Source organism: Gossypium raimondii, chromosome 12, assembly GCF_025698545.1.
Source record: "Gossypium raimondii isolate GPD5lz chromosome 12, ASM2569854v1, whole genome shotgun sequence".
In the NCBI taxonomy this organism is placed as follows: Eukaryota; Viridiplantae; Streptophyta; class Magnoliopsida; order Malvales; family Malvaceae; genus Gossypium; species Gossypium raimondii.
Genome location: NC_068576.1, coordinates 29,435,338 through 29,461,011, shown reverse-complemented (window position 1 = coordinate 29,461,011; position 25,674 = coordinate 29,435,338). Strand labels below are relative to the sequence as shown.

At 32.8% G+C, this 25,674-nt stretch overlaps 2 protein-coding genes and 1 non-coding gene across 3 annotated transcripts; 1 reads left to right on the top strand and 2 right to left on the bottom strand.

Annotated features, from left to right (window-relative positions):
• The first annotated feature begins 1,923 nt into the window (after positions 1 to 1,923).
• Positions 1,924 to 2,030, top strand: LOC128035674 (small nucleolar RNA R71). Its single transcript, XR_008192226.1, has one exon. It is a non-coding gene; the product is annotated as a small nucleolar RNA R71 (small nucleolar RNA).
• An 18,355-nt stretch (positions 2,031 to 20,385) lies between these two features.
• On the bottom strand, positions 20,386 to 21,885 carry LOC105763647 (uncharacterized). Its single transcript, XM_012581933.2, has 2 exons — positions 21,466 to 21,885; positions 20,386 to 20,795 (listed from the first exon to the last, which is right to left on the bottom strand). Exons 1-2 carry the CDS (start codon positions 21,703 to 21,705, stop codon positions 20,583 to 20,585), a joined length of 453 nt encoding a protein of 150 aa, XP_012437387.1. The 5' UTR covers positions 21,706 to 21,885; the 3' UTR covers positions 20,386 to 20,582.
• Positions 21,886 to 24,584: 2,699 nt separating this feature from the next.
• On the bottom strand, positions 24,585 to 24,904 carry LOC105763648 (protein transport protein Sec61 subunit gamma-1-like). The gene is made up of 2 exons (XM_012581934.2): positions 24,811 to 24,904; positions 24,585 to 24,700 (listed from the first exon to the last, which is right to left on the bottom strand). Exons 1-2 carry the CDS (start codon positions 24,902 to 24,904, stop codon positions 24,585 to 24,587), a joined length of 210 nt encoding a protein of 69 aa, XP_012437388.1.
• Positions 24,905 to 25,674: the final 770 nt, after the last annotated feature.

Below are 25,674 nucleotides of genomic sequence, written 5' to 3'. Positions count from 1 at the left end.
ATATGAATATTCACCTTCCCAATTTACTCATTGAACACTCGGAATGTTAACCGTTATCGGTGGATTCCGCACTTAGCGACCACCAATGAATCGGGGAATCAGCACACAACAACCCCTTGGGGGAATCAGCACTTAGCAACCCCCTTCACATTTCAGATACGGTGGAATCAGCACTTAGCAACCACCAATGAATAGGGGAATCAGCACTTAGCAACCCCTCGGGGGAATCAGCACTTAGCAACCCCCTTTCACATTTAAAATACGGTGGAATCAGCACTTAGCAACCACCAATGAATCGGGGAATCAGCACTTAGCAACCCCCTTCACATTTCAAATGCGGTGGAATCAGCACTTAGCAACCACCAATGAATCGGGGAATCAGCACACAGCAATCCCTTTATATGCAATATGCTTTGGCCTATTCCGAGTGTTCAACCAAAAACCGTGTTTTGCAACCCCTTACCACCTTTCCCAATTTAACAACATTTTTGGAATCTTGCCAAACATTTATTTTATATTCAAATAAATCTCAACACAAATCAAATAATATCAAAATAATACATTAAGTCACCTGTTTACTTACCTCGGTGCAAAATATCGTAATTTTGCAATTCACTCCACTATCTTTTCTTTTCCTCGTTTGAGATAATCTTCCCGTCTCTCTTGATCTATAATAGTAAATTTAACTCGTTTAATGTTCACATTTATTAAAATAATCCTCCACCCAACTTTTTTGAAAATTTACAATTTTGCCCCCAAACTTTTACATATTTACACTTTTTTCCCTAAGCTCGGAAATTAAACTTCATCACTTATTCTTAGGTTTTATGACATGCTGAACATTTTTCCCTTCTATGGAAACATCAAATTCTCACTCTAACACATACTTTTGAATATTAACTATTTTTACCGATTATGTCAATTTACCCATTTTCGTTTAAAATCGCTTAGCAAAAGTTGTTTAACATAATATCTAGCTTCATATTCCACCATAAAACAGCAAAATAAACTCATTTCACCTATGGGTGATCTTTCTTCATCATGTTAGGATATGGCACTCAAGGTTTATATTATTTGTAATCGGCTTTTACTCTTTCTGGCTTACCTCAACCTTGGCGTTATTCACCACAATTTCTTACCTCGATTTTTGTTTAGATTCAACTAACCCTTCTTCATCATGAATAGTAATTGAATGAAGCTGCTCCCTTGGGTTAGTTTTTGTATTGCTAGGCAAAATACCTTGTGGCCTTTCTGAGATTAGTTTAGCAAGCTGACCTATTTGGTTCTCAAGCCCTTGAATTGATGCTTGTTGATTTTTTAGTGCTGGCTTAGTGTTTTTAAAATGAGTTTCTAACACTGAGATAAACTTTGTCAACATCTCCTCAAGGTTCGGCTTCTTCTCTTGTTGATAATGTGGTTGTTAGAAGCCTAGCGGGGTTGAGCTCTCTGATATCCTTGACCACCCCAAGAGAAACTAGGATAGTTCCTCAAACTTGCATTATAGTTGTTACTATAAGGATTATTTTGATGTCTAAAATTATTACCCATATAATTGATTTGTTCATTCTCTGTGCTAGGGGTGAAAGGTAAACATTCAGGATTATTCATTCCTCCTCCATTTGCATCGCATTCATCACCAGATGTACCTACGTAGAAATATATAAACCATCAATTTTCTTCTTAATAAAATCTACATGGTTTGATAACATGGTGACTGCATCTAAATTAAAGACATTATCTGCTTTTATCAGTTTTGTTCTCATGACTTGCCACTAATAATTATTCAGTGCCATCTCCTCTATAAACTCATAAGCCGCTTCGGGTGTTTTATTGTTCAGAGTTCCACCAGCTGCTGCGTCGATAAACTGTCTAGTTGACGAATTCAAATCATCGTAGAAGGTTTGAACTTGCAACCATAAAGGTAACCCATGGTGAAGGAACATTATTAATAAATCATTGCATCTCTCCCATGCATCATATAAGGTCTCTAACTCGATCTGCACAAAAGAAGAGATGTCATTCCTCAACTTTCCTATCTTAGTCAGTAGGAAGTACTTTAGTAGAAATTTTTCGCTCATTTAAGCCAATGTAGTGATGGAACCTCATGGTAAGAAGTTTCACCACTATTTAGCTTTGTTCCTCAATAAGAAAGGAAATAACCGTAAGCGAATAGCGTTGTCAGTGGTGCCATTTATCTTGAAAGTGTCACAGATTTCAAAAAAATTAGCCAAATGAGCATTTGGGTCTTCTTCTTACAAACCGTCAAACTGAACAAACTATTGTACCATTTGAAAATTATTGAGCTTCAGTTCAAAATTGTTTACAGTAATAGTGGATCGCACAATACTCGATTCATCCCCAGTCAGAGTGGGGTTGGCATAATCATACATGGTACAAGTAACAGGAGCTGCTGTAGGAGGTAGCTGAATATTCTGATTATCATCCATCTCCTCAATAATAATATTATCCTTGTAACACCCCTAACCCGTAACTGTCACCGAAATAGGGTTACGAGGTATTACCAAACCAAATTCAAATTCGAATAATCATAGATGTACACATGTTCAACCTACTAAACCAACCAAGTCTTAAATCAAAAAGGTAATATCAACTTATTACGAGTCATTTCATATCATGCATCGAACATATTCGTAAACACATAACTCATAATTAAAAATTATGCAGAATATTTCAAACACCACTTTTGGTCATACCTCATTTCACCTACTCGACTAACAAATCAATTATAAACAACAACGACACAATTATGTTTATAAAACTCACATTTAAAATTTACTTATTTTAACATATGTACCTATACCAAACCTTATAAATACAAGCATTTATAAACATTGGGTCGAATATACCATGAGCATTTATATAATTTCATAGTATATTCACATATTATTATTCAAATACACAAAGCTGTTGATCAAATTGCATATAAATATTTGTTCATCAAATAAATAAAGTTACTATTCATATGGTAAACTTTTCAAGCTTTAGCGAATATAAGTTTATTTTAACCAATGTCAAATTCAACAATATCTAACATTTTCATGCCAAACATACCAACACCGATCCTATATATATATTAGTAATAATTATTCTCCCAATGAATCAAAGGTCATTTATAAGAACAATTTCATAAACAAGGTTTATTATGCAAATAACCAATTTCAATACCCTATAATCACAAGAAATCAATATACAAGTTTCACATTTCAATTACCGAATATAAAGATATTAAATTAGCATATTATTCTCATATATATATAATAAATCAAGTCAAAGCATTTTATATTAATCTCAACCATTTACGAAACATAGCCAAATAATCAACCATAATATTTAATCAAAACATGAAACCATTCATAACAAAATAAACAAGCCATTTTCGCATGGCTTATTATATATACACACTTCATTCAAAATATATATTCAAAAGGATAGTATAGCCTATACATGCCATAGATTTTATATTTAACTTTTATAAATACCGATGGACGGATGATAGTGTGATTAACGTCGCTGACGATCCCCGAGCCCGAAACTAGCTTCCAAAATCTATAAAACCGAAGGAAACACACATACACCATAAGCTATCACAGCTTAATAAGTCATAATCAATTAGACAATTCAATAATGTTAATAATTTAATAACAAAACCGAATAATGCAATCATATTCATATATATATATACATTTGAGCTTGCAAAATTTAATTATCTAATATGTAACTATGAATCAATTTCAACTTTGCCAAATATACATGTAAATAAAACGCATCTATTTTTTTTTTTACTTTCAAATCATATACCCACTCTTTACCAAATGTACTCATTCATATATAGATGCATATAATTCACAATTACAATATCACATATACTTACCATTTGGCCAAATATAGGCCTTCATATACTCATATACTTTCATTTACCTCATATAAATTTTATTATCCCAATTTAAATAACGAACTTACCTTGATATCATGTATTATTCAACCATTTCATACTTGACCTATCATGTACTAAATAATTGGTCGAGGCCATAATAAAGTTGCACAATTAGTGCTCTTTCTCATCTAACCAAATTGCTCTCGGTATCGCACACTTAGTGGCCGTTATTCAACATCATCATTTTAATTTGGCACACTTAGTGCCCATTATTCAACATCATCATTTTAGTTTCGCACACTTAGTGCCCATTATTTAACATCATCATTTTAGTTTCGCACACTTAGTGCCGTTCATATAGCTGTAGCTATCCCATACTCGCACACTTAGTGCTAAATATTGATAAATTACATTCACGTCTATTTCTACTTTCCGACTAAAACATATTCAGCTATATATATATTTTTGCATACTTTCATTTCGGCATATATAACTAATATTTATTCAGAAACTATAACATCTCTTTGATTATAAACTTACCTCGGATAGCGATAAACTGGAACGAAACGATTAATCGACGACTTTATTTTTCCCCCGATCCAAGTTTGATTTCTTTAATTCTTGATCTAAACACATTCAAATTTAACTCATTCAAACATAATTTCATTCAATTTCATCCAAAAACACATAAATGGGTAATTTACCATTTTTCCCCTGATATTTAACATTTTTACAATTCAGTCCAAATTGCACAAAACACAAAATATTCCAAATTAATCACAATGTAGTATAGGAAAATATTCCCTAGTCTCATATAGGTCCTTGCATGATGTTTATTTCACATTTTAGTCCCTCAATTTAATATTTCTTACAATTTAACTCAAAATAATCAAATTCATCAAAAATTCAAAAACAAATATTATAATCTATCACATATCTTTTATTTTCTACTATCAGCCAACAAAAATCACAAACTATCATAAACGGCACATCACAAAATTATCATAAATTCCAAAAATTAAAGCATGGGTTTTGAAGAACACGAAGCAACGATCTCAAAAACGTAAAAATTATAAAAAAAACCGATCAAAAACTAACCTTAATTTAAGCTCCAACAATGGCCGAATGTTTCAAGCTTTCAAACCCTCTTTTTCTTTTCAACATTCGGTGAACAAGATGAACATAATAGCTCTTTTTTTATTTTATTTATTATAACATATATATTATTATTCAATTACTACATTAACATTTACTAATTAAAATATAAAACATATACACTATTCGACCCTTTTGGAAAATAAAGACTCCATATTAAAAGAACAACCACTATTCGACCCTTTTGGATTGAACCCCTAAATTTTCATTTTACGCGATTAAACCCTTTTTATTAAATCAGCACTCAAACAACAAAATTAAAACACGGAAATTTCATGGATATAAATTCACACATAATAAACACACAAAATAATATTAAAATATTTTTTGACTCGAATTTATGGTGCCAAAACCACTATGTCCGATTAGGGTCTAAATCGGGTTGTTACAACTCTCCCCCTTTAGGGATTTGCGTCCCCGAAAATCTTACCGATGAATAGATGTGGGTAACGTTCTTTCATTGCATCCTCAGGCTCCCAAGTTGCTTCCTCAACTCCGTGTTTATGCCATAGTACTTTAACTAACGAGATTTTCTTATTTCGTAATTCTTTAACCTCACGAGCCAGAATGCGAATCGGTTCTTCTTCATATGACATATCGGATTTAATCTCAATCTCTGTCGGACTAACCACATGTGAAGGATCAGATCAGTATCTACGGAGCATCGAAACATGAAATACATTGTGAATCTTTTCCAACTCAGGTGGCAACACGAGTTTATAAGCAACCGGCCCTATACGCTCTATAATTTCATACGGCCCAATAAATCTCAGACTCTATTTGCCTTTACAACCAAATCTGAGTATTTTCTTCCATGGCGAGACTTTCAAAAACACTTTTTCTCCAATCTGAAACTCAATATCTTTACGTTTTAAATCTACGTACGAGTTCTAACGATCTGACGCAGCTTTCAGACTATCACGAATCACTTTCACTTTCTATTCAGTCTCTTTGATCAAATCGACCCCGTGTACCTTATTTTCATCGAGCTCAGTCCAATACAAAGGTGTTCAACATTTACGACCATACAAAGCCTCATAAGGTGCCATTTTGATACTCGATTGAAAGCTATTATTATACCCAAATTCAATCAAAGGCAGATATCGTTCCCACGAACCTTCGAACTTTAGAATGCAACATCTCAACAAATCCTCAAGTATATGAATGACTCGATCTGACTGACCATCTGTCTGGGGATGGAAAGCTGTGCTAAAATGTAATTTCATTCCTAAAACATCTTGCAGTTTCTTCCAGAACTGCGATGTGAACCTCGGGTCTCTGTCCGAAATAATAGAAATAGGTACACCATGCAACCTCACTATCTGAGACACATATAATTCAGCTAGCTTATCAAGTGAATAATCTGTGCGAACCGAAAGAAAATGTGCTGATTTAGTCAATCTATCTACAACAACCCAAATTGCATCTTTCTTGCTCGGTGTCAATGGTAAACCGGTCACAAAATCTATCGTGGCCCTGTCCCATTTCCACTCTGGTACCATGATCGGCTGAAGCAATCCAGAAGGTACTTGATGCTCGACTTTTACTTGCTAACAAACTAAACATTTCAAAACAAATTCAGAAATGTCTCTTTTCATACTGTGCCACCAGTAGAACTGTTTCAGATCATTGTACTTCTTTGTGCTACCCGGATGAATAGATAACCGACCGTTATGAGCTTTGTTTAAAATCATCTGAATCAACTCTATTTTTCTTGGAACACATATTCAGTTTCTAAACCGTAAACATCCCTCAGCATCAATTTGAAATTCGAAGTCAACATTCGAATCACATTGAGCCCTCTTTGCTTTCAAATCATTATCGGCTTTTTGAGCCTCGCAAATTTGTGTGATAAATAATGATCTTACTTTTAATTCAGCTATTATTGCACCATCATTTGACATAGCTATATGCGCGTTCATTGCATGCAAAGTAAATAGTGATTTTCGGCTTAGAGCATCAGCAACAACATTAGCCTTTCCCAGATGATAATCGATCACAAGCTCGTAATCTTTTAGTAATTCTAACCATCGGCGCTTTTTCAAATTTAGATCTTTTTGGGTCATCAAATACTTCAGGCTTTTGTGATCGGAACAAACATGACATTTTTCACCAAACAGATAGTGGCGCCATATTTTCAGCGCAAACACAATAGCGACCAACTCTAGATCGTGCGTCGGATAGTTCTTTTCGTATGACTTTAACTGTCTCGAGGCATAGGCTACAACCTTTCCTTCCTGCATCAAAATACAGCCCAAACCATTTAAAGATGCATCGTTATAGATAACGAACGCTTTACCCGATTCTGGCTGAACTAGTACTGGAGCTTCGGTCAACAAGGCTTTGAACTGGTCGAAACTTTTCTGGCATTTCTCTGACCACTCGAACTTAACATCTTTCTGCAATAGCTTCGTCACCGGGGTTGCAATCATAGAGAATCCTTTCACAAACCATTTATAGTAACCAGCGAGCCCCAGAAAGCTTCGAACTTCAGAGACATTTCTCGGAGGTTTCTAATCAAATATAGCTAAAATTTTACTTGGATCAACCCGAATACCGGATGCTGATACGACATGGCCCAGAAAACTAACTTCACGTAACCAGAACTCGCATTTACTGAACTTTGCATACAGCTGTTTATCTCGCAAAGTTTGTAACACAAGTCTCAAATGTTCGGCATGCTCGGTTTCATCTCGAGAGTAGATCAAAATGTCATCTATGAATACTACCACAAACTAATCCAGATACTGTCTAAAGATCCGATTCATCAAATCCATGAAAACAGCAGGTTCATTAGTAAGTTCGAAAGGCATAATCAGGAACTCGTAATGTCTGTACCTCGTTCAGAAAGTTGTCTTTAGCACATCAGAGTCTTTAACTCGCAACTGATAGTAACCCGATCTTAGATCTATCTTCAAGAACACTGAAGCCCATTTTAACTGATCAAACAAGTCGTCAATATGTGGAAACGGATATTTATTCTTTATAGTCACCTTATTGAGTTGCCGGTAATCAATGCACATTCTCATCGTTCCGTCTTTATTTTTCATAAACAACACTGGTGCTCCCTAAGGAGAGAAACTCGGTCGTGCAAAACCTCTATCTGTCAACTCTTGCAACTGTGCTTTCAACTCTTTTAATTCAATCGGTGCTATACGGTACGGAGCTATCGAAATCGGAGTCATCCCTGGTACTAACTCAATCGCAAACTCTACCTCTCGAATAGGTGGCAAACCTGGCAATTCTTTGGGAAACACATCCGAATACTCACACACAACTGGTACAGATTCAATCTTCTTTTCATTTACTTTAATATCAAGTACATATGCAAAGTAAGATTCGCAACCTTTTCTTATATACTTCTGAGCTAACATTGAGGATATTATTGCCGGTAAACCATTTAGATTGCTAGAATCAATTTGAATGATCTCATCATTCTGGCACCGTAAATCAATAGTCTTTCTTTTGCAGTTTACAACAGCATCGTGCAAGGTCAAACAATCCATACCCAGAATTATATCGAACTCGTCGAATTGTAACAACATCAAATCAGTTAGGAAATACGAGTTTCGAATCATCAACGAACAATTCTTACAAACTTTGTGAACCAGAACACACCGACCCAAGGCGTTTGATACTCTAATCACAAACTCAGTAGACTCAACAGGCAGAGTCTTACTGGATACCAAAGTATCACACACATATGAATGAGTCGAACCAGGATCAATTAATGCAATTACACTGGTATCATAGAGAGTGAATATACCAGTAATAACACCTGGAGATAAAGCCTCCTCACGTGCGCCAATAGCATATGCTCTTACAGGTGCGCGAGCCTCAGACTGAACTGCTGTGTCCGTAGTCCCTCTCTGAGTACCACTCCTAGCTCCCATGTTTCTAGGTGGTCTACCTCTAGCTGCAGCACTACTCGTTCTCACACTCTGAACATTATCTTTCTTAACTAGCTCTTGACAATCCCGAATGAAATGACCCTTCGATCCACATCTATAACAAACTCTGTTGTTATACTTACCCTAACATTCACCTACATGTCATCTTCCATACTGTCGACACTCAGGTTTATTATTACTGACACTGCCAACACTTGATTCTTGTGTAATTTGTGGCTTGGAGTTAGAATATTGTTTCACAAGTTCTCTATTTGCATACCCAACTGAAGCATTTTGAACGACTGGGTGCATCTCTAAATGTTTTTGACGAAGACTGATGCGGTTTACTCATAGATCTTTTTCTCTCGTCTCTATCTTCGAAATTTGCTCTCTTCTTTTCTTTGCTGAGTTTTTCCGCTTTACAAGCTCTTTCAACTAAAACCACCAACTCGGTCAAATCAAGAATTCCAACCAGTAGTTTAATATCTTCGTTTAAGCTCTCGACGAATCATTTACACATTATAGCTTCAGATGAAACACACTCTCGAGCATATCGGCTAAGTCTCACGAACTCCCGCTCATATTCTATTACGGTCTTACAACCCTATTTAAGTCTGAGGAATTCCTTACGTCTTTGATCGATAAATCGTTGGCTGATGTATTTCTTTCGAAACTCTATCTGAAAGAATTCCCAAGTGACCCGTTCTTTCGGAACAACTGAAACCAGTGTATTCCACTAGTGATATGCAGTGTCTCGAAGTAATGATATAGCACATTTCAAGCACTCATCGGGTGTACACGATAATTCATCGAACACATGGATAGTATTGTCGAGCCAAAATTCAGCCCGCTCAACATCGTCATCAACCATGGCCCTAAGCTCTTCAGCCTCAGATTTTCTAATTTTATCGACAAGGGGCGCATGAAATCTCATCGGATCAAGTACTTGAGGCACCACAGGTATCGTAGGTGGATTAGTCTAGGGTAGGGGTTGTTGTACAACTGGATTAGTCTGGATATACTGAGTAAACCAATCATTCATCATTTGGTAAAAGGCTTGTTTAGCCTCACCCTCTTGGGTAATCGAAGTCGGTCGAGAATTAACCGGCGCTGTCCCTTACACGGGAGCAGCTGCTACACTCTCGACATCATCAGCTACAGCTCAATCGGGATCAGAATCCATTTACTATATAAAAACACATTTTTTTAATGTCAGGAATCATCACACTATCGCAACATATATTATGGCATATATAGCTAGACTCACACGCGCTACGTTAGTCCTAGAATCGACTAAACCGTAGCTCTGATACCAATCAAATATAACACCCCTAACCCGTAACTGTCACCGTAGGGTTACGAGGTATTACCAAACCAAATTCAAATTCGAATAATCATAGATGTACACATGTTCAACCTACTAAACCAACCAAGTCTTAAATCAAAAAGGTAATATCAACTTATTACGAGTCATTTCATATCATGCATCGAACATATTCGTAAACACATAACTCATAATTAAAAATTATGCAGAATATTTCAAACACCACTTTTGGTCATACCTCATTTCGCCTACTCGACTAACAAATCAATTATAAACAACAACGACACAATTATGTATATAAAACTCACATTTAAAATTTACTTATTTTAACATATGTACCTATACCAAACCTTATAAATACAAGCATTTATAAACATTGGGTCTAATATACCATGAGCATTTATATAATTTCATAGTATATTCACATATTATTATTCAAATACACAAAATTGTTGATCAAATTGCATATAAATATTTGTTCATCAAATAAATAAAGTTACTATTCATATGGTAAACTTTTCAAGCTTTAACCGAATATAATTTTATTTTAACCAATGTCAAATTCAACAATATCTAACATTTTCATGCCAAACATACCAACACCGATCCTATATATATAGTAAAAATTATTCTCCCAATGAATCAAAGGTCATTTATAAGACCAATTTCATAAACAAGGTTTATTATGCAAATAACCAATTTCAATACCCTATAATCACGAAATCAATATACAACTTTCACATAGTAAATGATAATCCAAATTCAATTTCAATTACCGAATATAAAGATATTAAATTAGCATATTATTCTTATATATATAATAAATCAAGTCAAAGCATTTTATATTAATCTCAACCATTTACGAAGCATAGCCAAATCATCAACCATAATATTCAATCAAAACATGAAACCATTCATAACAAAATAAACAAGCCATTTTTGCATGGCTTATTATATATACACACTTCATTCAAAATATATATTCAAAAGGGTACTATAGCCTATACATGCCATAGATTTTATATTTAACTTTTATAAATACCGATGGACGGACGATAGTGTGATTGACGTCGCTGACGATCCCTGAGCTCATAACTAGCTTCCAAAATCTATAAAACCGAATGAAACACACATACACCATAAGCTATCACAGCTTAGTAAGTCATAATCAATTAGACAATTCAATAATGTTAATAATTCAATAACAAAACCGAAGAATGCAATCATATTCATATATATATATACATTTGAGCTTGCAAAATTTAATTATCTAATATGTAACTATGAATCAATTTTAACTTGGCGAATATACATGTAAATAAAAACGTAACTATTTTTTTTTACTTTCAAATCATATACCCACTCTTTACCAAATGTACTCATTCATATATAGATGCATATAATTCACAATTACAATATCACATATACTTACCATTTTGCCGAATATAGACCTTCATATACTCATATACTTTCATTTACCTCATATAAATTTTCTTATCACAATTGAAATAACCAACTTACCTTGATATCATGTATTATTCAACCATTTCATACTTGACCTATCATGTACTAAATAATTGGTCGAGGCCATAAAAAGTTGCACAATTAGTGCGCTTTCTCATCTAACCAAATTACTCAGGTATCGCACACTTAGTGCTCGTTATTCAACAAAATTTCATGGATATAAATTCACACATAATAAACGCACAAAATAATATGAAAATATTTTTTTGATTCAGATTTGTGATCCCGAAACCACTATGTCCGATTAGGGTCTAAATCGGGCTGTTACAATCCTATTGTTTGTCTACTAAATTCTCTTGACTCTGCCTTGCTTCTCTACAGTTTCTGTGAGCAATACACTTTCAATTTCGATATTTAATAGTAAAGGTCCCGACAGGTTTCTTCTAGTCATAAGCTAAAGGAATCTACCAAAAGCAAATAAAAGAAAAACTAGAATGTCAAAATTAAACTAAAAACAAAAATGAATAAAAAATTACAAAGTTAATAAAATAAAGTGTTCCTAATATTTTAGTCCCTGGTAACGACGCTAAAAACTTGATGTGTCTCACAAAACTAACTATAAATATGATAAAGGTAAGCGCACCTATTGAACAACAGTATAGCTATGGTGAGTAAAGATATCGTATCCACGAGGACTAAAAGTATTAGTAATTATCGTTTTCTTATTATTTAGCTGACAATTTGAAGTGATGAGTTTTAATCTAAAATCACTAAACTAATTTAACTAAGAACGCAACAAAGAACGAATCAGGAAAATAATCGAAAGATAACCAATGAAAGAAACAATACCCAGGGAAGAATCCACTTAGACTTCATTTATTATTATGACTCTGACTTAAATGATTTATTCACTTGGCGTCTTGATCCGTAAAAATCCCTAAATTATGTTAATATCTCTTTCAAGAGTAAAAACAATTGACTCTAGGTTGATTAATTGAAATATCTTTCTAATTAAAACCTCTATTGTCGAATTAACTCGACCTATGGATTCCCCTATTAGATTTGATTCTAATCTGATAGATTTATGCCGTCCTATTTCTAGGATTGCATGCAACTCCACTCAATTATGCTAGATCTAATCTTAAACAGGGACTTTTCCTCCACTGAATCAAGTACATTAAACATGAATTAATATCCCATAAATATTAAAACTAGAAATAAGTAAACATAATTGAGAAAAAGAATAAAGTATTTATAATGTAAAATAGAAATTAAATAATAGAATTTGTCATAATCCTGAATGAAAACATCTTAAAGTCAGAATAACCATAAGACATAAAGAAACTCATAAAAACTTTGAAAGAAATTAAAAGGAGATCTTCAATCTTGATGGAGATCCACTTCTAAGTTGGCTCCGATAGTGTTCTTCGAGTGTTTTCTTCGATCCTCTCTGATGGTTCACTTATGTCTTCTTCTAATTAGTATTTACAGACTTTAGAATGCTTAGAAAGCCTAGAAATTGTGTTTTTTTGCTTATCTGGGAAGCACGGTGTGAAATTAACACAGGCTGGCACATGGGCGTGTGTCCAACCCGTATAGAAATGTCCAGGCTGTGTGGCTCCTGAAAACAGATCTATTTGTCTGATTTTAGCTCATTTTTTGCTCATTTCACTCCCAAATGCTCTCCTAAGTAAAGAAACATGAATTTAAAGGATTAGAAGCATCAAATTCACTAATTTGCATAATTAATCATCCAAAAGCTCATTAAGAATGAGATTAAAATACGTTACTTTTATAGCTTATCAGTGCAAAAATCATTTGAGGACAATAATACAATGTATATTAATTTAATTCATCAATAATTTTATTAATCAATTTATTCGAAAAAATTACAATTGTATATTGACGAAAATACTAGACTTAGGGCATCAGATCCAACAGTCTCCCACTTGCCCTGGTGAAGTAGGTGAGTCATGTTTCACATTATTATACCCTTCTATATATTTCCCAATGAGCTCTCTAGCTATAAGAGTCTTGGATAAACAAATCCTCGAGGTTTGTCCTCATATGCGATCTTTGACTACGTCTACCATTCTATCAAACACTATTGTGTCCCTTTTGTGGTTAGTTTGGGTTTAGCTATATCTATACTATTATAGTTTCATAGCTTTTCCATACCTCATATTTGCCCCTCCATAGTGATGTTAGCAATGAAACCCTGCTTGACACTTGTTCACACTATAGAACTACCATTTAGGACAAAAACATAGACGGATATCAATTTCCTCGAATCCTGACACATTTAGGAAGTCAGAATCAATATATCTGTTAGGAGTGAGATCTCATCTAGAATATACAAGCATATAATCCATCATTCTCAGTAAGTACTTGAGTATATGTTTAATTGCTTGCCAGTGCCTTGGTCTTGGATTTGTCTGATATTGACTTACCAACCCCACTGTAAAACAAATATTTAGGCGTATGCATAGCATATCATACATAAGACTTCCTATTGTTGAGACATAAAGAACCTTTCTCATGTTTTCTCTTCTCCGTTTATCTCAGGATAGTCTTCTAATGAGAGATGAAATCCCAATATGGAGGGTTGATTTCCTTTCTTTGAACCAGTCATTGCATAACACTCCAATATCTTGTCTATGTATGAAGCATGAGACAGTGCTATCACTTTATTCTTTTGATGTTTTAGGATTTGAATATCTAGAAAAAAATTAGCTTCTCCCAAGTTCATGCTAAATTGTTCGGTTAACCACAATTTAACCGATGATAATGTCCCTACATCATTTCCAATTAGTAGAATGTCATTGACATATAAAACGAGAAAAACCACATTTTTATCCCCTAAATGTTTGTAACCACAAGGTTCATCTACGTTTTGCTCAAATTCAAAAGTCCTGATCACTTGATCAAATCTTCGAGTCCATGAGCGAGATGCTAACTTTAGCCCATATATGGATCTAAGTAGTTTGCTAACTTTATGCTCATTTCCTTTAGCTATATATCCGGGGGGTTGCATCATGTAGATGCTATTTTCAATATAGTCATTCGAAAATGTTGTCTTAACATCCATTTGCCAGATCTCGTTATTGAGAGCCACCACAATGGATAGTAATATGCGGATTGACTTGAGAATGGCAACCAGAGAGAATGTTTCTTTGTAAACGATACCTTCTTTTTGAGTATAACATTTTCCTACAAGTCTGGCCTTATAAGTTTCCACTTTTCCATCCGCATTTCTTTTCCTCTTGTAGATCCACTTACACCATATGGGTTTTATCCCTTCTGGTAAGTCTAGAAGTTCCCAAACTGAGTTGGAACACATAAAGCCCATCTCAGCTTTCATAGCTATTTCCCAGAGCTTGGAATCAGCACTCTGCATCACTTCGTCATGTGTAACTGGGTCATCATCTTCTTGCTCGACAAACTTAGTGTTAAGAACACTTCCGTCAGATTAGAAGAACTCAGGCGTACGAGAGACCCTCCCACTACGAAAAAGCTCCCTATGTTGCTGATTATTTACAGATCTACTATTAGGATTTGATTTTGGAACTATTTTTATAGGGTTTTGTATATTTCCGAAAAGCTCTTCGAGTACCTCTTAACTCTGAGGTTATAAAATAGAAATTGAATGTGAAAATGGTTGTGTATTGATAATTCATTATGTTTGTTTTAATCGGTAGCTAATGTCGACCCAGATACATCGTCAAAGAAAAGAAAATACAAAGTTGTCGATGAATGGCTCAGAGTTTACGGTTTGTGTTTCTATTATCCGAACTATCTTGTAATTGTTTCATATTAAATTGTTTGTACCTGGTAAGAATGCAAGGTGAGATCCTTTGTTAAAATGAAATGTATTGGATTGATTTGAATTGAATTGTTTGATGATTATAAGGACTAAATTGAATATATGTGGAAAATGTAAATGTTTATACAAATATGAAATTGAGTATTATTGAGATGATTTATTTCTGCCATATCTTGGATAAATGTATTCATGATGATTATTCATGTGAATAGAGGTTTTGGTTGATAATAAATTGAGTAATGAATACCCTATTAACTGTTTGGGTAGAGTCGAATATAGTTGGCATGCCATAGGATTGGAAAAGATCAAGGTTACTTCGACTATGAGTCGATAAGGAACTGGGTGCCAATTTGCTTCGGTTATACTAATGAGACATTGGTTGTCAAACTTATTGATAAGTGTTGGGCGTAACTATTTGCTTCAGATTTATCCAATGAAGCACTGGGTGCGAAACTAGTGTGTTGGTTGGATTCGTGTAACTATTCGAGTCTGAGTCATGTTAATAGGGAAATAAATGGTGAAAATGAAATATTCACAATTGAATTGATGGTGATAAACAAGTCCATGAAAATGAAAAAAAAAATCTATTGAGATGTAATTTTTTTTTTTGAAATGGTAAATGGATAAGATTGTTCATTGATAGATTATGTGAAATGTGAAATGAGTTGGAATATTGATAGATTATGTTTATTGAACTCATGAATTGGAAATTGAGATGGAATGTGCCAAATCTGAATTGAGTTAACAAATGTCATATGAAATGGAGTTAACATGTCGTATTGTTAGTTGTGAACAAAGAATGTATGATTTGGTATATATTACATGTTAATTGCATATCATAATTCATTTTTAACTTATACATATAAATTGACTTATGTTATGCTTTAATGTTCGGATTATAGAAATACCACTGAGTTATACACAAGGTGCGATTTTTTCTTCCGTGCACAGGCTAGGTACTTTTTGATTTGACCATCAACTTCAGCATCTAGCAACAATCCCAAACTCGAAGCATTGGTGATGCTCTAGTTATTAATGGCATGTACCTAGAGAGTCTTATGTTTGTACAAATGTTATATTTTGGATGAGATTGGTATTTTGAATAACATTAATATGTATATGTATAAATTTGTGATGGCAATGATCATGATGATGATATTTTGTTAAGTAGTTAGCTTGTATGTTATTTGTTTATAAAGTAATTAGGTGATATGTCATGGAGTAGATATGGAAAGGTGATAACTATACTTATATCATGCTTGAAAATATTTGGTAGATTTAGTGCATAAAATATAAGGTTGATTTGGAGCCAATTGTGAGATTGTTTCAATGGTTAAATGGATGCATGTTTGGTTGGTTGCTTTAAGGTGTCATTGAAGGAATATTGGTATGGTTTGAATGTGATATTTTGGTTAAATTATAAATTGTTGATTGAGGTGACAATTATGGCATATTGGATAGGCACTTAGGATGATTGTTTTAAGTGATGTTTTTGGTATGGTTTTGATGTTTTTGAATTGGTTGAGATATGATGTAATGTTGGTTTGTGGCATAAGTGAACTAGGGATAGAAAACTTGTATTGAAAGGTTTCTTCAAGTACAGACGGCTATGTGACGTACACGAGCATATGGCATGACCGTGTGGTCTGTTGGTTATGGATGATATTTGGTGCACACGACCCTAGTCTGTTACATAGCCCAACAACACAGTTGAGTGACATCTTTTGAATATTTTCACTTTTGACCCACATGGCTTCAGTGAGTTAAACGGTTTGTTCACATGACCGTGTGACTCCAGCCATACATGGCATCAGGCTATTACACAGCTTGCCCACACAGCCATGTGTCCCATCCCCACATTGCCTCAGCCTTCCACATGGTTAAGGACACGACCGTGTGACCCCTGTTTGTAGAATTTTCCTATCTTTTTGTCTTTGTTTCAAATGGATCCCTATTTGATACCCGGTTGATTTTAAGCTTTTGTAAGCTCAATATTGACCCAAAGTTGGTTGTAATTCTTGTTATTACTTAATTATATTTGATGTATTGATATTTAATTGGTATTTTGAATAATAAATTGCATGTAAATGATTTGTGCTTGTCTGTAGCATTTTATTACTCGGGTTCTGCGACCGGACCAGGTAAGGGGTGTTACAAGTTTGATTATCATTCACCAATTTGTTTTACTCTTTAGTCCTTTCCTCCCTTAGGGTATTAACAAATTTGGTCCTTTAAATTTTTTATATTTATACTTTAACCTCATAAAATTTTAAATATTTACACTAAGATCATAACACTTTTCATATTTTTACAATTTAGTCCCTACCCTAAATTAATACGTCATGTCATACTTCTTGATTCAACTTCCTTTAATGTCCTACAATCTTCTCTTTCTTTGATCTTATACCTTATTTCACTAAGAATCTATCATATACGGTTTGGGACCAAGGGGTTTTGAGGATGTTACATTTCTCTCCCCCTTATAAAAATTTCGTCCTCGAAATTTCCCTCATCTCAATAACCAACTTTTACTTTTCTTCAAATGGCCGCTTTCATTTTTGCATATCACTTATTTTGAATTATTCCATTAGTCACTTACTTTATTTCTTCCTTTTATTCGAATAAGCTTTAATAAAGTGCAAGGAACTCGGGAGGATACATAAAATTAAGTTGGAACATACAAATGCAATGTTCGGGATATTGTAGTGCAAATGCCACAAGTAATAGTTCTTCAATTATACTAGTAAACTAGATATTTGTGCATACATATATATGAAATAATTTAGATATAATAGAAACACGAGAATGTTATTTATCAGAAGCACATGTGTGCTAAATATCACAGGTACTGATGTCTGTATATTAGGACTGCATAACAACAATTATCAAGGGTGCATAAGCACGAGATAATCACGGACACCAGAGGTTAAATAACTGGGGCACCAGAGTGTAAAATATCAGGAGCATCGAAGTGCATAATGTCAGAAGCATTATATGCTAGCTTATTATAATAAAATCAAGATTTAAGGTTACTTTTCTCAATTAATTACTCTTTGGTTAAATACTAATCTACATAGGCTCTCCATTAACACTGTATTCACTATATTTATTCACGAATATAACATTTCACAATTTTCATGTTGTCACTACACTTTTACATTTCTTTTAAACAAGTCCATTATTTCGGGAATATATGTGAATTTAATCATCAATATTTACTAAATTTCAATCATTACATTCTTAGTTCATGACATACTATTGTTTTCATTCTTTCTAGTATTAATTCGCCATTTACTTAATTTAACTCACTTTTACTTCACTTACAATTTAATCCAATTTTCACAATGATGAAGTATTCAATTATTAAGATCATCAGCACTATTTAATTATATTATCACTCATCAAGATTTCACTCTTAAAATAAGGATTAAAATAATAAAAAAACAATAGAAACAAAAATAAAGCATTAAAAATTTATCAAATTGTACATGTTTACCCCATTGACGAAAGTTCTATTTTTTTCAATATTGAAATTTTAAATTTTGAAGCATCAAAATAAATTAAATAAATTATTGAAAAAATTATCCTTTTATAGTGTCAATCGATTTGTTACTATAATATTGAAATTAATTATTTTAATTTCCTTCAAGAATTTTAAATTTTATTTTATATTTCTAAATTAAAATCAACTCAAATAACTCATCTTTAATAATTATCTACTGAAACACAAATTTCTTTGGATTATATGATCTTGAATCTTCCATGCTAAGTTAAAAGAAAAGAAAATATTGCAATTAATTAAATTAATTAATTTTATCTTCCAAGCCAAAGAAAACTCATAATTTTTCATAATCTCTTTACCTAAATGAAGAACAAAAAAAATTAATTAATTGAAAAGATTTTTTCCTTTGTTTTTAGCATAGCATGAAAGGTTCGAGATTATTTAATCAAAGAGAATTTAAAATTTTGTAGGCAATCACTAAATATGAATTATTTGGGTTGATTTCGTTAAGATAATTTGAAAATATAAAATAAAATTTTAAAATTTGGAATGAGATTAAATTAATTAATTTCAATATTGTAGTAACAAATCGGTTTATATTATTAAGGATAAAAAATTTCAACAATTTATTTAATTTATTTTAATGTTTTGAAATTTAAAATTCAATATTAAAATAATAAATTCAAAAATTTTTTGGCAACGGATAAATAAGTACAATTTGACAATTTTTGTATTATTTTAGTTTATATCATTTTTCACTTTAATCCTAGATTTTTTACCCCAATCAATTTTTAAAAAGATATAATTTTTCACTAAAATGAAAGGGACCTAGAAGTTGGATAACCAAAATGAAAATGTAAATATGATGTGGCGCATAGAGTTAACTTCCATTAGAGATTTAATGCTTGGGTGACAAAAATGAAAGCACCTTAAAAGTTGGGTGGCAAACTTGTAAGGATTTCATTTTGTGTGACCAAAATGAAAACACCCTAAATATTAGGTGACCAACTAGATAATTTATCCTAAAAAGAAAATTGGTCGTAGTAACTAGTGTTGGATGGCAGCTAAAAGCCCAAGAAAGGTTTCATTAACTAACAAATCGAAACTATATCCAGCTAACCTTCCAGGATTTTGATGGAGTTCAAATAAAAGGATTTCCTTCCTCAAGTTTGGATCAACTCAACTTGGATTGCCAAGAACTTGCCCCAGGTCCCCCCCTAATTTGGGCTGAACCTGTTAAGCCTAATGGATACTTCAGGTCATCCCATATATATGCATATACAATTCAATCTAATGATCCATATATGTATATGGATGGAGAAGTAGAAAATATAGAAAGCAAAAGATAAACTCAGATGAAAGGAAATAATTATTTCAGAACAAAAAGCAAGTCACTCGAAAGCCGCCTAAACCAAGTAAAATACTTGATTTCTACAACATTCTCTCCACCACAGTATTTAATCTCACATCGTAGGAGAAAACATCAAATCTGTTTTTTCTTTTCTTCGAACATAATTGTTCCCACAACTTCACTTTGTTACTTCAGTCTTCCCTTCCTCGCCTGCTGCTGCTGTTTCCCTATTTTGTGTCTCACCCACAGCCACTGTTGCTGCTTTGCCTCCAACAGACGAAGGGTCTGTCTCCATTGATTCTTGTTTCACTGCCTCTACTGATTCGGTTTTCGTTGGCTCTGATGGTGTGTTGCTATCACTCTCAGTCTCAGCTACCCCCTTCCTTTCATTCTGCATAAATATGATCAGTTGAACGAATAAAATGACCCCATACTAACAAAACTCATTCAATGATTCCGAATGATGCGGCTTTTTTTTAATCTATGATCCTTCTTTGTGCACGAATGAACCATTGGACAAGATGCATGATACTAGGAGTGGTAAATTATTGATACTGACAGGACATCAGACAAGCAAGAAGCCATGGTGTCAGCTTAAATATGGCTAGAATATTGAGAAATGCCTTTTCTTTTGTTCTTTTCCCCTCCAATCTCCTGGTTGGAGTGCTGATTGTTAATACAAAATCAAAAGAAAAACACATGTGGAATAATTTTATATTCTTTTTGAATCGTCCCTTCAGTTGCACTTTCTTACCAACCAAACGGTACAAAACCAGTCATAATTGTGTGAAAGATGGTATTAAACAAATGAACAATCCCACCATCCCCTGGTAGCAATTAAAATGTCTGGAAACAACCAAATTAGTACCAAGAAACCCCACTGATCAAATTTTAATAGCAATTGCAGTTCCATTGACATCTGAAATCTATTTAGTTAGTTGTTATCTTCATAGCTCCCAAAACCAACGTTTACAGTTCCAATAAGATTAAACCCTTTGTTCAATATATTAATACCATCAAAAACAATTCTACGATGTAGTTATAGAATTAGAAAGAGATACCTCATTCAACAACTTACTAACAGATTGAGGATCGTTGGCTTGATCATCAACCTTCTCATTATTAACAATAACAACCTCCTTTGTCTCGTCAACATCCTTGGCCTTAACAATCTCAGCCTCCACCTTCTTTCCCTCATCAGCAGCGACCTGAACATGTTTCGCCGGCTCAGGAGGTGGTGCAACCGGAGAAGGGATCTCATCACCCTTTAAAACCTTAGGTTTGGTAGCGCAACCTCCCATGTTTCCTCAGCTCTCAAAAACCAGATAGCCTATTCTAAACGCTCTTCTTTATATTTTAGAGCATATTTATATACAGGGAGAAACTAAGAAAGCAAGTTTTGAAAGGCTGATTGGCTGCCCACAAACAGTACTACACAAGCCGACAACAGGAACTGATTGACAGATTTTACTAATGTTCCAAGATAAGTAATAAGAAGAACAGGTGTCTCAACCTGTAAAGTATTTTATCACCCTAAGTTGTTGTAGCGTTGATTAAGAGAATATATATAAATATATATTTGAAGCGAAACAGATGGTGGGGGTTTCTTAATTATTTGATCGTGGACCATGGAAGAAACTGAGGAGCATGAGTTGGCTAAAGTTTCTTCTTTGTAAATGGCTCCTTTTATCTAGCCATTGATGTCTGTAATTTGAAACAAGGGACCATGCCATACATGGAAATGGGTTGTAAAAGAGTCGAGTGGGACATATCAAGCATTTTGTTTTTCTTTTTTCTTGTTAAATCCCATATTTATCGGATATTATATAAATTAATTAAATTATATCCGGATTAAAAGGCTTGTACATGTTTATATTCCATACATATACGTGAGTCCACTCTCTTGCCTTAGAATAGCAATTATTTATGCAAAATAAATAAATAAACAAACAAACAAAAAATTTTTGATTTGAACTACCTGTGCATCTCAAGTATTAAAAATGAAAAAGAAAAAAAAACGAGTTCGATAATTTTCTGGATGCCGGCTAGGACTGCAATTCGGAGCCATCAAGAAACTATCTAAGGCAGAATATGCTACAATAATAGAATACAGTTTCAAGCTAAAATTAAAAAATACAAAATATATATATATTCTATATCAATTTCACTGGTATACACGATCAAATTTGCTGTTAATCAAAATGTATATATCTATAGTATTTGTTAGCAGTATAATAATTTCTTTCAATTTTGTGTACTTGACCTGATGACAATATTGTTCATTGCCCTAAATAAAATTTAGGTTCAAATTGTACTAGTCACATTATTGTTAGAACTTTGCTCTCTTTTCTAATAAATTAATAATTTAAAGTGCTAGATAAAATATTATTTTTCTATATATACACCTCTGTCATTTTTATACCCAAAATAGATATTATACCTTTTACTAGCGGTTTCATTGTCGTCACTATATTACTATATAATTTTCTCATACGTCAGTAAATTCATTTTGAATTTTTTTATATATTTATAACTTACCCCGTCAATATAAAGTAATTGCTTGTCATTAAACGTTCAAAAATATAGAAGTTTTACCATGTAAGCATTAGAAAGTATTAATTATAATTAAAATGTAATTGAAAAATACTAAAAGTAATAAATTTCTAAACAAAGTTGTGCATTATAACTATTATATTAAGTTGTTGAAGAGTTCAAGTAAAGCACAAAGCTAACATAAAGGCACCACAAAAGTTAAAACATTGACCAACCAAATATATTAATGAACAAATAACATTTGTTTAATTGAAAAACTAATGCCCAGAAATAGGTAGAAATCTAAATGACTATACAAAACCCTTTTAGAAGGTAAATAAGAATCTCCACCAAGTCAAGAAAATGAACCCATGATTAAACAAAGTTATGCTTGAAATTAAGATTATACCTCCTTTTACTAAGATAAACAACCTCTAAACAACAAAATCCAAATTAAAAATAGAACTTTTTCAATAAATGGGGAAGAAATTAGACATAATTTTAAAATGGCATAAAGGTTGAGTTCAACTTGATAAAATAAAATAAAAATATGTCAATATAAAAGCTTAAAAGCAAGTTGTTTTTACTTGGATTTGCGTGCTCTCTTTAAATTTTTCTTACATGTGCCTAATAAAATCATCACTAATCTCTATATGTTAGTGTTAATCACAAACACCAACAACAAAATCAAGTATAATTTTAGTTAGATCTAACCAAATAGTATCAATATAAGAATCTCTCATACACTATAATTTTTTACTTTTATCTAAGGCATTAAATAACTTATAAATTAAATAAAACTTTGTTGAAGCTATAACAAGAAGAAACTCTCAAACAAGAAAAAGTTCAAATTACTATAACGAATAACAACCCGAATATTATAAATCTTTAATTACAGAAACTAGAAATGACCAGGTAAGCTTTAAATCTGACATAAAATCACTAATACAAATCAAATATAAATAAGGCTTTGTTGAAGCTATAACAAGAAGCAACTCTCAAACAAGAAAAAGAAATACAAATTACTATAACGAATAACAACCCGAATATTATAAATCTTTAATTACAGAAACTAGAAAGGACCAGGTGAGCTTTAAATCTACCATAAAATCACTAAGACAAATCAAATATATATACATGTATGTATCAAATTCAACATAGTAGTAGAAAAGATCAACAAAGATAAATAATTTAATAAAAAGATTGATAAGATTAGAATTGAGAAATAGTATTAATTTTCAAATCCAACCAAGACTCAGGTCGAATGATAGCTTATCAAAAGATGAAATGAAGTTGCTAGTTTTGCAAACATATGGAACAAAACACATGGTATTTGAACAAACCCATCATTGGTCTAGTTAAGAATGAATAAACCTATTACATTTTTTAATCTTTTAAAATTACAGAGCTATTGATAATGTATCACTTAAATCCAATAGGTTAGGCTTTAAAAAAAACCAATGAATTGTTTGTAAAAGGTTATTGCCTCAAACTTTGACCAGTTTTTACAAATTAACAAATTCCCTTTTTCATAAAAACAATAAAATCCTATAATTCAGAATCATCCAAAAGAATAGAAAATAAAGCCAATTTTTAAATTAAAACTTGCATGCATAATACACATGAAAAATCAGATAAAGTAAATTACCTAAGTAGAGCAAACGATGATGTTCTTAATAGAAATAAAGATGAGTTTGACGAATAATTCAATGAATCCCATCACTGCGAAGTTGATCGCTATACAGAGTGCCACCTTCGTGAACTCTACATAGGAAACACTAAACATTCAAAAAAAAAAACCCAAAATTCTAACAAATCCAAGTTTAAAAGAAATAGAGGAAAACCAAAATGGGAATAAGAAATGGAGGGAATACGTTTACAATCGGGCTTGTGGCAACGGTTGAAGAGACAGACACTGTCTTTAGCGAAGTCTCTCAAAAGATATATGACGTTATTAAGGGCATCCATTTTTTTTTGTCAAAGATCAATATCCAATTGCAAAATAAGATAAAAGCAAATTATCATTAACTCATTGTACCATAGCTAGAATTAACTCATTATTCAATTTCAAAAGGAACATGATCATAATAAGCAGGTATATCATGAAGTTATTGAAAAAATCACTATAACAAAGAAATAAAAGCCAAATCACTTACTCATTATACTATAGCTAGCTTCTTAAGAACCAGAACAATGTTTTCTTAGTCTACAAGTTTCTAGATGAATATGCATGAAGAGGCAATCAGACCAATGATAATGCCTACTTATTTATTTCCATTAATCTTTTTTATTTGTGGAGAAATGAAATTGGAAGTGCTTTTATCACAATGTTCCCATAGAATGTTGATACATGCTTTGATCACCAATGCGAAGTAACTTTATGCAAAAATATTTTTTGAATTCTTTCGAGTTCTTTAAGCATATAATACTACTAGAAGCTAACTTACAAGATGTTGGTAAAATGAGAAGATCTTAAGCATTAGTGTGCCTTTTTTCAACTCCTATAATCTATCTTTGGAGACTTATCATTTGCATATTCAACAAATATTAGCCTTTCGTGGATAATCTTATCCAAAAGAACCAAAAAACAATAGCAAGTAAGAAAAAGGTGCATTCAAAGATTCATTTCACGACATATTTCGATAACAAGAAAAATGCTCAGAAATCTGAATTTTAAACGACACTAACATAGTTAGTGAGCATTGATGAGACTGATTCAACCATAAATAGAACTTTCT

Bases quoted from the DNA above. Each gene is read 5' to 3' on its own strand.
- LOC105763647 (XM_012581933.2), bottom strand. From the start codon at position 21,705: ATGGGAGGTTGCGCTACCAAACCTAAGGTTTTAAAGGGTGATGAGATC. The intron at 20,796-21,465 runs GTATCTCTTTCT...ATATTTATGCAG, and splicing joins TTAGTAAGTTGTTGAATGAG to AATGAAAGGAAGGGGGTAGC.
- LOC105763648 (XM_012581934.2), bottom strand. From the start codon at position 24,904: ATGGATGCCCTTAATAACGTCATATATCTTTTGAGAGACTTCGCTAAA. The intron at 24,701-24,810 runs GTATTCCCTCCA...TTTCCTATGTAG, and splicing joins CCACAAGCCCGATTGTAAAC to AGTTCACGAAGGTGGCACTC.